The following is a 14,510-nucleotide window of genomic DNA, read 5'->3' as shown; positions in this document are numbered from 1 at the left end:
CAACAGAACACCAACACATAAAACTAATAGTAAGAAGAGGATAAAGACAGACCACAGAAAGCATTGCTATGTCACATATTTAATCTCTCTCCCCCAAATGTGATTATAACTAGTTTTTAATATTAATGGACTTGAAGAAAAGCTAAAAAGGTGCTTATTCTCTCTGTTACACAACTGAAAAATTAGGGAATCTGGAAGCCTTCTATATTTCTCACAAAAAAGTAACAATGACAAGTTTACAAGCTGCTCCTTTGACTCCCTAACATCCACAGTGTATGTCAGCACGCACAGACCAGGGCTCCCTCTTTCACCACATACATATGAAGTTTGTGTAAACAGAGGCCAGCAATAAACAATCCAGAGGGCAGAACTTTATATGTGCTAAAGCAAGAACCCCCCTTTTGTTGTCTGTAGGAAGATTTTGAATAGTTCAAAGCCAAAATTGGTTACTTCATATATAGCTGGTGTTCCATGCTAAGGCGTTGTACTCTCTCTCTTTTTATTTCTATAGGCATGTATATGTGTATATATACACACACACATATAGATAGATTTCTTTGAGATTTGTCATGATTCCAAGACCCAAGAAAAAAAAATCTGGAAGAAAAAAAAGCAACAAAAACTGAGCCCTAGTAATGGTCTAAAAATTATGGGGACAATTGATTTCTAGTAATGATTAATAAACCTCATTAGGCACATGAATAGAAATCTGTTTTGGTTTTGGGCACCACTTACTGTGAGATGCTGGAAAAGCCACGCTCTCATGATATTTGTTGCTACTTTGGGGAAAATGCCTCTTTTCTTCTGACGCTTTTTGTCCTTGTCTGGATCATCATCATCTCCTGTACCAGGTGAGGCTACACTGTTGTCTAAACCATCTCCTACAACAAAGAGAAAAACAGGAAGGAGGAGACATTTAATGAACAAAATATAGAAGCCAAAAAGTATCATTAAGTACCAAGTCACTACCACAGTTTGTTTGGGGTTTTTTTTGCTAGATCAGGCACATGTATAAGAACATTATATAAGAACACTGATACAAATATGTAAAAATTAAAAACTGTGTCTCTTCAAATACTAATTTTGGTTTCACACATGCATATATCATTAATTCAATTATAACTGTGTGCTTGACATAGTGCAATAGCTCTTTGTCAATTATCGGATTCAATGTGGGAAAACCTGCCACAAGAAAACCCATTTACTGTAAATGCATCCCTACAACCATTCTGAATATATACGTATAAGTAATCAAGTTAAATGTTCTGTAGTCTATATATTCAAGGCTCTCTGCAGAGGTGGCAGTAACCATGTCACTGTTCAGTGCACATAACACACTGTCAGATGAGCCACTCCCCGTAACCATCACCTCCCAGCACACATACATACGCACTTGCAAACACGTACACCTAGCATGACCCTGCATATAGCATTTGCATGACATGAAAACTTCTACGTCTCTGCATCAGTGATTATTATCATTAAAAGAAAAGATGCACATCAAGGTAGAGCTCTCACTTAATCAGAACTTTCCATCAACATCTTTCTCTTCTGTGCTTTTTCCTGGCATTAATTGTGCATTAGCAAAAATCATTTACTTTTAACAGTCATAGTTATTTTTTCTTGCCCTCCAGCAAAAATGCCTTGAAAGCCTGCCTGGAGGGCATCTAAATTATGTATCTGAAAAACTCTTCTGGCAAGGCATTGCAGGACCCCTACTTTCTTAAAATTCATACGAGCACGTCTTCCTGTTTTTGGGAAGGCATCAATCAAGTGCAGCAATATATGCCATATTCCTGCATTAATATTTGAACTAATAACTTTAAAAAAAGGAAAGAAACAAGATCCGACTTGTGGCATAATCAAATGCAAAATAAATGAAGAATACTGGGACAGCACTGAGACTTTATAGATTGCTGTGTTTTCCTTACACATCATTAGCCCGGAGCCACACGAAAGAGGAAAACAGAGAAGTGGAGAGTTTATGCTCCCTGCTGGTGTTTAAGAAGCTGAGGTCCTGGAAGGACATCTGGGAATTGTGCTGAGACGGTGGTTTTTGTAATTTAAGAATAGACATTCATTAGCAGTAAATGCCATAAATCCCATGCTAAGTAAAAACCTTGTCCAAGAAAGCCTAAAACAATAAACTCTGTGCTCAATGTAGCCTGAGCTAGACGGTCCATAGCTTCCTGAGGAATGCTATAGATTCACAAGCTAATTCCTGTAGCCTCGTCTAGATCTGTAGTGCTACTAAAAGAAATACATTGCTGCTACATACAGTCCATTTGCTTCAAAACTTGCATTTCAGCTCCATCTTCCCACGCCAGATCACCCTTCTTGTACTGCCTCCCCTCTGAAAAACCAACCCTTTTGGACCGGAGAGAACAGAAAAAGCCACAGCAAAGAGCTGGCAGATTAATTTTATTGACATTTCCATTTTCGCTGCAATGTGATACCCTCCATCACATGGAAGAGATGACCCTCACTATTTACAGACTGACAGGCCACTTCATTACAACCACGCTGCCCCAAGGCAGAGCAGCTCCTTTCCATCTGCCCAAACACCAGAGCAAGACCCTAAAGTCGCTGCTCTCTTTCTCATGCTCTGTTTTTTTTTTATTATTATTTTTTTATTATTTTTTTTTATTATTTTTTTTTTTATTTTGTGTTTTGTTTGCTTTCTGTTAATGATAGAGAAAGGAGAGCCAAATCATAGTAAACTAATCAAAGAGATTACGGAAGCTCTAAACTCTGTAACCAACTGTTCACTCTTGCAATAAATTGGTTATTTAGAAAGCACTCCTTTTGGCTGCTCTCTTCCCCTCCATATAATCTACCCTACTCCTCTGTCTCTCACAGACACGCGTGCGCACGCACACATACACACACATGCACACACACACACGCACACACTTTCCACTATGCCAAGGAACTGCTGCAAGGCAAATTCTCACAAACACTAATGGCTTCTGACTGCTCCTTGGCAACCCCAGCATTTTAACCTGGGTGGATATGCTCTCCAAAATACAGACACTGCAGCTATCTCATCAGCTGTTCATGTGACACAGATGGAGAGTGGCTATTAGGAGCCAGGCAATGGGCCTTGGGGATCTGAGGTGCTGTACTGTAGCCTCAGGCAATTTTGAAAAGCAGTACCCGGAGATGGGGGGAAAAAATCCCTACTGAAAGTGCAAGTTTGAAGTCAGTCAGTTTGTTTGTCTATCTGTCGTGCGGATAAAGATATCTTTGTCTCTTTATGTAAAAGCAATGCGTGTATGCACAGGATGCGTGGAGCTGTAAAACTTCTGCTCTGCACCATCTTTTCAAACCACAGAAGCACAAGTTCACTCTGTATGGACAAATTCCTGTCTATCTGCATATACATTCTCTCCTGTATGTGAGCATCCTCAGTAGGAGTCGCCTACATGCTAAATCAATGGACCTTTTGAAGAGGTTATTATTATCCTGGTTTTAAAAAGCTAGTAGCAGCCCAAGAAAGGAAAGTTTAGCTAAAGCTCCCATTGCCCTCCCACCCTAATCAGCAGCTGAAATTGTAAGAGTTGGTGCCTCCTTAATTTGTTCCATAACCCCATGAAAGGAAATTCAAATTTGTACCTCCAAATTATATGAGAAAAAAAATACGGTGAGATTTGTTGCTCCTGGTGAATCACTAGCCCTATCCTGTGTAACCTGTCACATCTTTAATAGGACTACAACTGCTCGCATTAGTGGATACAGTTTCTAGTAGGAAGACATCATAGAAATAGCCCATAAACTGTCTTTTCCAAGATGGAATGATATACTTCTTGCATATGGAGGGTCTGATCTTATAAATATATCCAAATAAATATCAGTTACATTAAATGAAGAGAAATAAATTATCAGAACTGAAATAAGATTAACAGACAGGAAAGTCACTTTATGGTAGACTGGATTAACTATATTTTAACTACTCTATGAAGGAATCAAAATTTAAATAATTTAAATCATAATTACAAGTGAGTCTGCTTATGTGATCTGTTCATATCCTGGATTGGAAGAGTAGAGTCAAATCCTAAATTGTATGGAAATTGCAATTGTCCAAGCATAGTTATCCCAGTTTTCTAGAGGAGAAATTAAGCCTTGATTTTGGCCCACTGTCTCTCTATTTCACCAGCACCAAAAAAAAATGATAAAAAATTAAGGATGGCTTTCTCCTCTTTCCATACTGTTCACTCATTTATTCTCTTGCAAAGAGTAGAATTGATTGCAAAACCCTATCACTGTTCTAGGAAAGAGGAGAATTCTTAAAAGTGGCACTCTCTTTGTGGAGGTGTCAATGAACTATGCAGAATTCAAGCCAGTAGAGAATTAGGCATTTTACCCAGCTTGTTTAAGATAACAGTAATGCTATGAAATAGTCTCAATAACCCTTATAAAAGATGGAGAGAGTTTACAAGAAACTTTGTAAAGTGACCCACATGGGGTTCCTTAAAGACCGCCTCTTCTAGGGGAAGGTTTTGTAGAGGAGGCTGAAGATGCAAGTATTCTTTACACAGTGCGAAGCTGGGCTTCCACACTAGCTCTGTGTTCTGGCACTCTTAGCATATGTTGAGTTGCCTTCCACAAGATAAATTGTTTTGTATTGAAAGCAAAGGAGACTACCACTTTTAAAAAATATCAAATAAATAGTTACAGAAGGGTTTCTATTGCACCATAATTCCAACTTAACTTGCTGCAAACTCATTTCCTTGGACAAACAAGCTTGCTGACCCCAATGTTAATGCACTAAGGACCCTTCAAGAAACAGAGTCCAGTTCTACAGAAAGTCTGTCTAACCTTATTGTATCAATGAATTCTTCTCTGTCGGTCCTCCACACTATCACTATTATCTCAACCCTTCTCAAGTCTTTGCTTGTGTTCCCCACAGAGTAAAGACCCAGCAACAGATGAAGCAAGTGCTGTTTAGAAGCTGCTCATCTTGTGTTTTCACAACTTGTGAACAAGACAAATAACAAATTCCCAATCTATGCAAAATGATAACTGAAAAGGACAACCTAGTCAGGCCAAAGCACGGCAGCCTGGTAACAGTCCAGATTCAAACTATAGAAATAGTTCCTGTTACCATTATAAGAAGTAGAGCAGTTGAAAAAGTGATTTCTGGAAAAATACATTTCAGCACCCAGTGTCTGAGTTTCTTCACCATCAGAGGTCCCTTTTCTAAAAATATTGGAAGCAATATGAAAAGCAAGCTAAAGGATTCTGAAAATGAAAGCTGCAGTGTACTATGCTGATCTTCAGTAAGCTCCTCTACAATCTTGCAGTCTAATATTTTGATGGAGTGGAATATGTAGATATAAATGCAAAACAAAGAAGAGACTGCATGTAGCCTATATTCACAATTTGCCATTATTTGTTTGTTTGTACTTATAATGCGTCCTTCTGGACACATAAGTATTTTAAACCATTATTAATAAGGACGTTCAATTTAGTAATATAATCCATATCACCACCAGAGAAAAATCTTAAAAATCTGGTAAATTACCGCTGCCAAAAAGCTGGAAAGAGAAGTGTCTGAAGAAGTTTTTGAAGATAAGATAGTCTGTGTTGTAGGGAGAACTAATAGAGAGGGAAGATCAGCTCCAGAATAAAAGACCCTTCAGGAGAAGTCCTTATCTCCATTCCATCCGGTTAAAATCATCAGGCTTTTAGCCTTACAGCTCCAGTAGATCACAGCCCTTTGAATAAAGTCCTGGCTGTGGATTGGGTTTTTTTTTCTCCTTCTCTTAATGATCCCTGTTCAAGGAAGTTGACTTAAGTCTCTTCACACCACAGAAGCCGTACTTGTCTCCTGCAGCTTACTTCCTAGGGAAACTGAGTAAAGATGGATTATGGGTGGCAAACCTGGGACTTTGAAAATCACGAGCAATTCAAGTGGGCTTCCCAGCTTACAGATGTGCCATCATCATCAGTGCTCTGCCAGTATGCGTGCTGGTTTTGCTAAATTACTTTACTGCTGGAGGAAAGGAGACATCAGAAGCTGTTCAAACCTGACAGGCATGCTCAACCACCACTTCCTGGAGTGGAGTATCCTCAAGTGAGCTGCTGTAATCAGACCACTGTGTCCCTCCCATTTTGTGTCTCTGAGACACCAGGCACATATCTCATGGTGCTCTGTTCTATGTCTCAGTGAGCATCTTGGAGAGAAAGACAGGTTGGACATTGGTGCACTAGAGGGAATAGGAAGACTTCAGCACTACCATCTCTCTTACTACAGAAAACATTATTCTTTTGCCCTTCTGGAAGCAGTAAGGAGACAAAAAACTGGGCTTCTCTCTTGCTGTTCTTTGGAAGATATTTATGATCTTTTGCTGTCCCAAATAAAACCACTTTACAGTAATTCCACTGTAAAGATGACATGTACGAATTTCACACAAGGCATGAATAACTATTGAAAATTCAAATAGGAGGAAAACCTAAGCCACTATCAGACCTCACCTACAAAGCCATTCTACATGATCTAATTACATCTTTGCATAGTTTGTCAATCAGGAGCAAGTCCCTATTGCCATCTCACAGTATGTCCTAAAGGCTTAAAGAGTTGCATGGTATCTTGTATATAAAGTGTATTTACAAAAAGAGACAGAATAAAAGCTGCTCCTTTTCTATTTCTGGATAGGCACCTCTATACAATCATTAATATATCTCATTTGCAAAAAGGCATTTACAACTATGGAATGACATTCCAGCTCTGTTATTATAGCTATGCATGCTATAAAATCAGTGACCTAAGGCTTTCAAATCTGTTTGCAAAACTGTTATGTTTCACATTTCCCCTTTCATATTTTTCAGCCCAAAATTAAGAAAAAAGACTGGCTTTTTTGCGTCCTTAATTTTCTGTGTTTAGAGCTCATGTTTATTTGTGAAGTGAATTGAGAAACCTTAGAGATTCTACAAAAAGCCAAAAATGTATTTTTCTAGCTTTTTTTAAGATAAAAATAATAAACAGCAGCTTAAATGTTAAGGTCTTTTATACAGCCCGAAGGTTCATGATTCGTTCATTGCAATCCAACATTTTTTCACATCAGGTGAAAAAAGTATTCCAATGCAGACAAGGAGAACAACAGTAAAGCAACCTGCTAATTACTGATCTCTCTTACGTTCCTGCTGTGCTAAACTGTCCAGACATGTTGAAGTGAAATTTTTCTGCGATTTTCAAGTGACTAGTTCATGGCCCACTGCCGTGGAGTGCAGGAGAAGGGACGAAATGCTTTAGTTTACATGCAACATTTACTAACTGTGTGGGTTTTCCGACATTAAAGAGAGGACAGTGACCCATGCCACCTTTTTCACACTCAAAAGAGCACTGAAAAAACAGTCTTCATAGGCTTACCTCAGGCTTCCCTGGCCCTTAACTCCCTCCCCCCAGGGTAGGAGCAGAAAGAGAAAAAAGAAGGGATTTTATGCTCCTTTCTCTTCAACTTTTCAGGCGGTATAAGCAGCATTTAGCAAATTCAGCCTCCAAATGGCTCCAAATGCTCTGAGCTGCAGGGGCTCATCCTTTGTTAGCCTCCCTCTATTTACACAGGATTTACGCAGGCTCTCCACTGAAGAGACCACATGTTTCTGACAGAAAGCACTTCCATTCACACTGCATCAGGCAACAGGATTGTAACCACTGCAGCTTCACGCTGACCTGAGATTAGGGATTTCAGCAACATTGAGATGGTAACAATCTGCTAACTAACGAAAATTATCCATGGAGAACTCTGCTGCTTACTTCAGTTAAAACTACCGTGGCCAGATAGATTAGGTTACTTAAAAGGGCAATTAAGAACTAGCTACTGTCAAGAATATGCATGTCCATCTACAAATAACATAAGCATACAGAGAAATATCAGCAGGGGAAAAAAAATTTTAAAAAAAATCATGCTGCAGCTTGGATTAAAACAATTTCACCCACTGGTTGAAGACATAAAGTGTAAAAACAGACAGATGGACACATATGTAAATGTGGCTGCATTTGTTTCTCTGGAACTGGCAAGTTAGTAATAAGAGTATAGTTTAATGATTTATTTTTCATGGTATTTTCACACTGGTTAACTGGGCAGTGGCAACATCCATACAGAATTTAGGGAGCAGGATAATTCATTCCATCTAATTGCTGCTGGGGCAAACAAACTGAAATAGGTGACCTCTCATGGCCCTACTTACAAGAAGTCAGCACTAGAACCTGATATCAATCTGGGGATTTTTAAAATTTAGTAACATTTTTTAAAATCAATTTGGCCAGTCAGGATTTCTGCACTGAGATTTTTTCCCCCAGATTTAGTATTTGTGTCAGGGTTTTCAAATGGATAACACACACAAGCACAACAAATGTTGCTGTTTGGAGCTTGTGATTTTTTGCTCAATAGCTTTTCATTGGGCAAGAGAAAATTGGATGGGAGCACAGGGCCAGAAAGGACCACATAGATCCAGATTTTTGATGAGTTTTATTTTGACGTTTTAATTTGGCAAATTATTTTGCTTCTGCAGCAAAACAATTCACTTCCATAATAGTAACTCCTGCATGCATCTAATAAGCACTTAAAAAGAACTAGGTATATTCTAAAGTTCTCCATAGTATATCATAATAAAGCTCTTCTGGGTACTCAATGATTCATTTTTAGTGATCTCTCAAATGCCCTTACCCACAGTTAACACTCAGATTTTATTAAGGAAGAAAGCAGGGACAAATGTCCACTTAAGTCCCAGCTCTCAAATTCAACTCTGCTTGCGCTGCAGTACCTAAATCTAAAGCTTTTCTAATGTTCTATTCACCTCCCCTGTGTGGCATTTCTGCTAACACAAGAGTTCACAATCTTTCAGCCCCAAACACAGAAGGCTGCTATCTTCGAGTCATCCAAGGAATGTGCCAGATACTATCATCTCTCCTGCAATACAAAGAACCAGAAAGAGGCAGAGACCAAAAGGAGACCGTGCTGATCAGGTTACTAAAGTCCAGAAAGTCTTTCCCAGAATGCTAAATGTTAATCTTTGAACCAGCAAATGTTATAATTAAGATCCTTGTAGTTGGAGGAAACGCTAGCCTGAGAAGTCAAAGGTGCAGCCATTTGAAGTTGTATTTTTTGCACATTTATCTTAATCTCACACCCCTCATGCTGGCACAACCACTATCAAGCACTTGTTCTATTCAAGCAAAATTATCATGAATGTCAGTGGCAGTTTTGCCTGAGTAAAGAGTGTAAGACCAGATCCTTGTCTTGTTCAAAGAGAATTGCAAACACTGCACAATTCCATAGCAGATACACTCATTAAAACTTGTGTTTTTTGCTGATTTATTATGCTCTTCTATTTAAAAGTGAAACTCACTTTGTACTTCAACAGGAAAGTGTTCAATGCACTTGTTTCTAAATGGTTTTAACTTCAATTCCCACCCTCCCCACCTCAGCACAAGTTGGGAAGTTAACTCCCATTTTTTGGTATCTAGGCTGAAAAAAGGCATTATTAAAATAGGTTTAAGTATTTTATATGCTTTGGTAACTACTTTACAGTGTGAATGTAAATAGCTGTTATTGTATTTAAATTTTTCATTCTACTAAACACTGTCACAAAAGTGTCCTTGTGCTGCAGTCTAATAGAGTTCTTTTTAAATCACTTTTTTATATATTTTTAGAGAAGTATTTTTAGTATTCTCATAGTAATTCTGTTAAGAATACCAGCTGCAGACTGGCTACAACTGGGGCAACAATAACAAGTCATTAAAGAAATCAGCAGACAAAAAAAAGTTGTGTTTGTTTTTTTTTTTAAAAGCACATCTCCTCTAAGAGACTATTTTCCTTTTTGTAGTTCCAGGATAAAGTTTTTAGTTTTCTCAATCAACTGTACAAAAGTAAGTATACATTAAAAAAACTATATTGTATTTAAAGTACCATTTCTTATTTGTTATCCTTTTATTTTTGTCCTTACAGTAGTATCGAATGTGGGTAAAATAGCAAAGTTCAATTAAAATTCTACCTACAGTTGAAGTTAAGTAATTTAGCTCAATTGTACCTCATCAATATTTAACCTTTAACATTTTGCAGTTGTTTATATATAGCAGAATGTAGAGAACTTAAAAGTAGATGATGGCTAACATCCTGTACTGTTCTTCTTCATTAAATCATTAACGTAGTTCCTTTTAAGAATAAAAGTGACTTTTTTTTCAAAGGAAAATAGCCATCAGAGCATCTCAATTTTCCTTACAGCTGTTAAAAGCAGTTATGAACTGTGAGATACTTTAATGTCTTGCAGTTCTCCTTAGACCACATGCTGTTGGACACAGCAGCTTGTTCAGGAGACAGCTCTTAAAATGATGCCCACTAACACAGAAAGAGACCATGTACTGTTCACACTAGAAACCTCTCTTTAAATAACCCTCTTTAGAGGGTTATTTACCTATTAAAAAAGCACCAGTTGAAACATGACGTACAAGTACACATGCATAGGATTTTTTCATCATTTCCAAAAAGTAATTAAAAAAGAGTTAGGACTAGAAAGGTAACAGATAGTTATTCCTAAGAGAAACCAAGTTAAAAGCTTCAGTTTTTAAAAAGGACATTTGTTAGGCCACAAGTCCAAAATGCACATTGGTCTATTTTAAGACACATTAAAGAAAAAATGGCGGATGTCTGAATGCACAAAAAAAAAGATGTTTCAATAGAAAAGTGTCAAAATGAAGCAAAAAAGCTTTTTCAGGTGATAAAATATACACAAATGTGTATGTTACATAAAACACAAATAAGAGTACTGTCTTGATATGCATTCACAAACACTTGAACAGCATAAGAAGAGATGTTTGCTGTGAATGCATAGTTCAGAAAAAATTTAAAAATACAAAACAACTCCAAACTTGGCAAGTCTTACATACCATAAGAGCTCCAACACCTATGCACAGTAGGGTGGATTAACCCGCTGGGTGCTGCAGACATATATATGCACCTCCTCCTAAAGTGTTCATTTGGCTGGCAGTCTGGAAAATGCCAGAATGTGAAGGGTTACGTGGGAACACTCACAGTCTGCTCTTGTAGGTTTAAGTTAAAGCCTGTACTTTAAATATAGTGTGCTAGGTATTTGGAAACATAGCTAATACTGTTTATAAGTGTTACGCTATTTGGTGCTCAAAACTAAGGATTCAATCAAGTGCTCACTCCCACTGGTGAATCATGTTCCAGACTACGACTGCATGCTTTGAACCTGTCTGTATTTATTTTCAAGGGTACCATTTTTCAGAAGTCTTTTCCTCCAAGAAGCCTTGTAAAGGTAAAGTGTAAACCAGCTATGACTTATGTGCTAAAAATATTGGATGTTTAAAAGTGGAAAAAGCCTAAAATATTTTGTCTTTCAAGTACGGTAGACAGATTAAACGAGCAAGCATATGAAAGCTGAAGCCTCTAGTTAGTCCCTGCCAGTTTCTTAGAGTCTGGCTTCAGCCATGAGAGAAGATAGATAAGAATATCCAAGTGCCTCAAACTGGAAGAAGCAGCAAGCATACAGACATGAATTCTGGTCAGAAAATTCCAGCTGCTTGACAAAAAAAAAAAAAAAAAGGAAAAAAAAAGAGAGACTTTTACAATATCAGAAAGGCAGATAAGCCACTTATTTTCTTCCATCATATAATTTTACCTATTTGTTTCAGGATAACATGATTAAAAATAAAGTGAAAAAGATGGGATGGGGATGGCCATGGCCACCTCTCTCTGTAGCTAAACTGTCCCATAAGATGCTTTGGATTGCCTTAAGTGATTAAAAGAACTGACATACACATAATTTTGTAGAAACAGGGGGGAAAGTTTTTGACAAATGTTTTGATGAATTGGATTTTGAAAATAAGGAAGCATAAAAATAGCAAAACCACAGGGTACTGACTTGTAACATTACTTGCTTAAAAGTTCACAGCACAAACTGTGACACTTGATGTTTTGCCTTTTTGCTCATAACTTGTAATTACATTTCAAGTCTTTCATTGTAGCAGAAAATATTACAAAACACAAATATGCAGTGTCTACAAAGTCTTCCTAGACTGGTTTGTATCCCTGAGCTTTTTCTAAGGAAGAATCTCACGAGTTGGACTCCAGAGAACTTCCATGACCCTTCTCCCCTGCTTCAGAGAAGACAGGGTTGGCTCTGTGTAGGGACTCCAAATGAAAAACCTGGCAAGTTATGAGACTTCCCTTTCTTCAGGTTCAGATGGGGAAAACTGAGTTTCCCTCTGGATCTAGATTCTCCTAGCCAGAGAGCTGACCCATCTGCCATAAGATCAAATATAAGCCCCACGAATCAAGTAGCAGTCCAGGCTAAATGTGCTGATGCAACAAATTTCCAGATCTTGATCACACTAGGCAGGGGAGTCATTCTTCTCAGTGATGAAGTCACTGAATGCACTCTTAAGGAGATAAAAAATTAAGAACTGGCTGACTTTGCACCATTTGAGTGAGTTATTCACCACTGACCCAGAACGACAGAACTGTCATGTTCCGACACCAGCTAGGAATGACTATAGACATGGTCATCTCTGACTCCTTGCTGCAAGTCTGTAAGGAGGAAACAGGAATAATTTCTGAGCTAGTTAGTGGCATCAATCCAGAAACTACAGAGTTTAAATGCATTATGCATTAGAAGAAACTTCACACAGTTTCTCCATCTCTCTCTCCTTCTCCCCCTCTTCTTAAAAACTTGGTGAAATGATGCCAATGAGAGGGCTCAGTACTCAAAACAAAAAAGAAAGCAAATAACATTTCAGTAATAAAGATTTGCCTCAAAGACATTAACCCCCCTTGAAATTTTATAGTTAAGATATTTTTACCTGTGTTTTACTATGTCAGCTTTTAAAACTTACCAGAGATTTATACAGCATATAAGAATTCAGATGCTAATAGCATTGGAGCATTATCATCCTTTCTCTGTTATTGGCTCTGAAACTGACCTTCAGAAAACTTTAGGGAAAGGATTTTTCAAACTGCTCAAATAAGCAAGGAATAAACTTTCAATGAAAACTGCTTTGAAAGTAATACTTAATATTGCTTTTGATAGTAATTGGTGGTGGCTCTCAGATAAGTGAATACTATACATTACCACTTTTAAAGACAAACATGCCAATGCACCTCTGTGCTCATTTGAGCATTACATTTTTTCAAGTCTGAGCATGGCTATTGTTTTTACTAATTCTTCATTTCTAAATGCATATTAAAAAAGAGAACATCCTGAAATACTTTGTTAGAAGGCAGATTCTTGGACATAAGTACTTGTGATCAAAATAGATGTACAAGGACATCTTATTTCTATTCTCCTTCAGCTAAGTAGCACTATTTCAATTTATGTTACTAGGAGCAAAATGAAGTCTTAGCACTGCAATTTCAGTAAAGAGACCACACAGTTGTTCATATTTTTGGCTGATCAAAACCATCAAGTATGAACAGTACTGTCATCCAGTCTTTATCCTCCTGGGGTATATGTGGGAATGTGTTCTGAGAGACAAAGTGAAAAACTAAGACTTGGCATTTCCTGTTTCTACCTCTGATGAACTCTACCACAAAACACTTTCTGGACCTCACTTCACCTGCCGCACATGCTGCATTTCTGTTTTCAGGGATGGCACACACAGAGCAAGCCAGTTTTCCCAGGAAGAAGTGCTCTGAGGGACCGAGACCTGCCTGTGCTGCTAGTCTCTCTGCAGTGAGGATGCTAAAATGAGCACCAGCCCTGCACATTTGGATGGAGAGAACTTATCCCTGGCTCTTGGAGAGCAGGAAAGAATTATCACACGGAGTGCAGGTCTGGGACCGATTTTCCGAAACGAACACCAGCATTCACAATTCAATTATGAAGCACCTAATGAGGCCACCTTTTCAACCCTGTTTATTTCTTGCAAAATAGATTCACCTGGACAACAGCAAGGAAAGAGAAGTTATATAAAGAAGATGAGCAGGACATCCTTTTCTCCTCAACTGTGCTACTCTCTGGTACCCATGATGGCTTTTCCCATTTGTGATAAAGGTTCAGTAAATTACAAAAGCCTGGGCCCTAATTGTTGATGGTTCACAGATTGTACATCCTTAGGAGCACCACCCCATCTATTACTGTGGAATTAGTTGACAATACCACTAGTTGTACCAAAAAAATAAACTAATTGGTCTCTGAGGATAGCTAGGTGCTTTGGAAGTCTTTTTAACAAAAAGAAAAAAAAATTATCTCCCATAGTGATTTGCTAGCCTTCCTGTACTCTATCCAGCACATTGGGACTTCTAAATTACATACTATAATTGACATCAAATATCTGTCCCATCAGTGAATATCTTTATTAGCATCAAAATCACTCACAACTAGTGTTCCTCAATGTTATTAAACAGAACTTGTTCTAGGTGTTGCCTTACTAATTAGTCAGGATGAGCCCGAGGAAGAAAATCTGGGTCATGTTAAATTAATTGGAATGAGCATGAAAATTAGCAGAGCAAACTGCATCAATTTTCTATAGAGAGCCTTTCTTCATG

General features: G+C 38.0%; 1 protein-coding gene across 7 annotated transcripts in view; it reads right to left on the bottom strand.

Moving 5' to 3' along the window:
• Nucleotides 1-14,510, bottom strand: part of MEIS2 (Meis homeobox 2) — a 171,575-nt gene that overhangs the window by 118,866 nt on the left and 38,199 nt on the right. For 4 of the 7 annotated variants that reach the window (XM_064658491.1, XM_064658493.1, XM_064658490.1 and 1 more), the window contains one exon: nucleotides 736-881. In XM_064658491.1, the coding sequence (XP_064514561.1) occupies nucleotides 736-881 (146 nt within the window). Of the gene's footprint in view, nucleotides 1-735; nucleotides 882-10,891; nucleotides 10,994-14,510 lie in introns of all 7 variants that reach the window. The other 3 variants (XM_064658487.1, XM_064658488.1, XM_064658489.1) reach the window with 1 other exon arrangement.

The sequence above is a fragment of the Pseudopipra pipra genome, chromosome 6 (assembly GCF_036250125.1).
Source record: "Pseudopipra pipra isolate bDixPip1 chromosome 6, bDixPip1.hap1, whole genome shotgun sequence".
Classification (NCBI taxonomy): domain Eukaryota; kingdom Metazoa; phylum Chordata; class Aves; order Passeriformes; family Pipridae; genus Pseudopipra; species Pseudopipra pipra.
This window is presented reverse-complemented; position numbering and strand designations above follow the sequence as displayed.